Source organism: Aphanomyces astaci (assembly GCF_000520075.1).
Source record: "Aphanomyces astaci strain APO3 unplaced genomic scaffold supercont1.15, whole genome shotgun sequence".
NCBI classification, from domain to species: Eukaryota; Oomycota; class Saprolegniomycetes; order Saprolegniales; family Verrucalvaceae; genus Aphanomyces; species Aphanomyces astaci.
In genome coordinates this window covers 221,167-224,045 of record NW_009798278.1, presented here as the reverse complement: position 1 = coordinate 224,045, position 2,879 = coordinate 221,167, and the positions used below count along the sequence as shown (strand labels likewise).

The window sequence follows — 2,879 nt, the reverse complement described above, 5'->3', positions numbered from 1 at the left end:
GTATTTACTGTTAACACTTTGGGGCCAAATATAGTGTACAGTACTAGTAATACTAGGTAGGACTTCGAAGTACTAACAGATACTCGTAGTATTAATAGTACAGTAGAAGTACTAACAGATACTAGTAGTATTAATAGTACAGTAGAAGTACAGTAGACACAAATACCGTGGAAAGATGTCAAAAGACCTACACTTTGAGGAATGCTGGTTGATTGGTAAATGTATCTGATTTCGCAGGCGATCGCACTATAAATCAAAAATCTAATTGGGTTTCTTACTGTTAAACCCAGTTGATTTTGCATTTTTTTGATACTAGTAATGTTATACGATAATCAACACCCCAAAGGTTGCAACACGGATTTGAAGTGTGTAGCCTGCAATAACTGCACTATATATGCCACGTAACATTACCTGGGGTAGACTTATACTTTAATGTGGTAAGTACTCACTACCAGTATGAACTATTTTGTGGTGCCCATCACAATGGTCATTTTTCGCACTTCAACTTGAGCGCATCTGTTTGAGATTCCACCTCTGCACGTACTGCCTACGGTAGTCATTTCATCATTCCTTCCCCGGATCGCCATGAGCTATGAGAAAACCCCGCTCTTCCAAGCTGTGACCAAGCCTCGCAAAGCCAAAGCCAGCTCGAAATCGGTGCTGTATGCCGTTGGGGCCCTCGGCACGTTGGCGACTGTGGGCACGATCTTGACCAGTCATCAATCGTCGACTGTAGTCGTGGCTCCAGTGTCCAACTTGGCGGTGGTAAACAACTCTGTGTTTTGCGACGTCACCAAGCAGCAATCTGGGTATATCAAACTGCCGCACAAGGTGGACGACAAGTACTTTTACTGGTTCTTCGAGTCGCGTTCGGACCCCGAGACGGACCCGCTGGTGCTGTGGCTCACGGGTGGTCCTGGATCGTCGTCCATTTTCGCGCTCTTGACTGAAAACGGCCCTTGCACTATCGACGCCGACTTGAACACGGTGCGAAATCCGCATTCATGGACCAACCACGCCAACGTGATTTGGCTGGACCAGCCCACGGATGTCGGTTTCTCGGTCGGCGATGACAAGGACGACGACCACAACGAAGAGGATGTGGGGCGCAACATCTACGGCTTCCTCCAAGGGTTTCTGAAGAAGAACCCCAAGTTCAAGTCCCATCCATTCTTCATCACGGGCGAAAGCTACGGGGGCCACTACGTGCCGTCCGCCGCCCACTACATTTTGAACCAATCGCCCGATAACGATGACGTGCATATCAACTTGAAGGGCATTTCCGTGGGCAATGGGCTCACGGACACTGTGACTCAAATTCCGTACACTGCCGACATGGTCGACAACGCGTACAACATCACGCTGGTGCCCCCCGCCGATGTTCCTGCGTTGAAAGAAGCGGCCAAAACGGTAGGGAAACTAGTTGAGGCATGCCAATCGCCTGTAAACGAAACCCAAACGTGCATTCAAGCCCTGGAAGCATGGAACGAACGTGTAATGGATCCACTGACCAGAGACTCCAAGCGCAACCCGTACGACATCCGCGAAGACTGCACGAACGGCTGCATCGACCGTATGAAGTACGGCCTCGTGTTTCTGAATTCGCCCGCTGTCCAAGCCAAGCTTCACGTCAACAAGACGTGGGCGTCGGGGTCGCCCCGAGTGTACCAGGACTTTTCCGTCGACATTATGAAGAACTACGTGCAGTTCGTGCCCGAGTTGCTGGCGGGGGGCGTCCGGGTCCTCATCTACGCAGGGGATGCCGACCTCATGTGCAACTGGATCGGCAACGAAGCATGGACCAAAAAGCTCGACTGGCCCGGCAAAGCCAGTTTCAATGCCGCCCAAGTCAAACCGCTGACGGTTAACGGCAAGAACGGCGGTCAAGTCCGATCCAGCCGCAACTTGAGCTTTGTCCGGGTGTACAACTCTGGTCACATGGTGCCCACCGACCAACCGGAAGTGTCGCTCGCGCTCATCAACCGATTTTTCAACCATTTTCCCTTGGACAAGGAACACCCAAGCGTCTAAATCTGGGCGATTTGGGGCAAGAAATATACTTCGTAGTCGTGTTGTAGTCGTATTGTAAATTGAAGCAGTTTGGTTTCCAACGGCGTTACATGCCACCAAGTTTCAAACTTACCGGTAATGCCATGTTGCTTTGAGTGGGAAGGTGCAAAGCCAGGGGGAACACTGGGTGGTTGCGGGTGAAACGGAAAGTGAATTAGCTTAGCTACCAGTGAGAACAACTGGCACTAAAGGCTCGACAGACTAGCTAATGGCTAGCCAATCAGGACACGGTATCCTAATGATGTACCGTGGATATGGCTGGCTATCTACTATCTGAGGAAAAGCCGCTAAAAGGCACAAAAACCTCCTACTAGCTGCAGCCAATGCTGCTATGGTGCAATTCACCTAAAGACTACAAATAAATGCCTTGACTTTCGACAGCTATTCCAACTTTGTATTGATATTATTTAGGAAAATATACCGTAATAACGATAGAACTGGACAAGCCCCATAGAAGTTACGGCTCAGATTTTCGATTGGTGAAAAATTGATTGAGTAATAGAATTTAAACCAACCTGCCTTTTTGTACGGAGATATATGGAACCAGGTACATTTTGGCCGAAAAGGAGTACCAAGTATATCTTGGTCTTTGTATACAGCACTTATCCGTACGAATGTTTTCATTGTATCCGGATTATTCACAATGGTTAACCTAAATACCAGGTAAAAAACGTAACTAATAATGATTTAACGTCAACATTTCGTGGGTTTAACTGAAAGAACCGAGGCGTTTAATAGTAAAACGTCTCCTCCTGAGGATGGCCAATCTGTAGTCTTTAGATGACTTGCACCATACCTGAGGCTTCAGG

The 2,879-nt window shown here is 48.2% G+C and overlaps 1 protein-coding gene across 1 annotated transcript; it reads left to right on the top strand.

Moving 5' to 3' along the window:
- Positions 1-585: 585 nt before the first annotated feature.
- Positions 586-2,031, top strand: H257_07294 (hypothetical protein; the record flags this gene model as incomplete). The annotated part of the gene is made up of 1 exon (XM_009832766.1): positions 586-2,031. The coding sequence occupies one exon, from the start codon at positions 586-588 to the stop codon at positions 2,029-2,031; it is 1,446 nt and encodes a 481-aa protein (XP_009831068.1).
- Between the last annotated feature and the right edge of the window lie 848 nt (positions 2,032-2,879).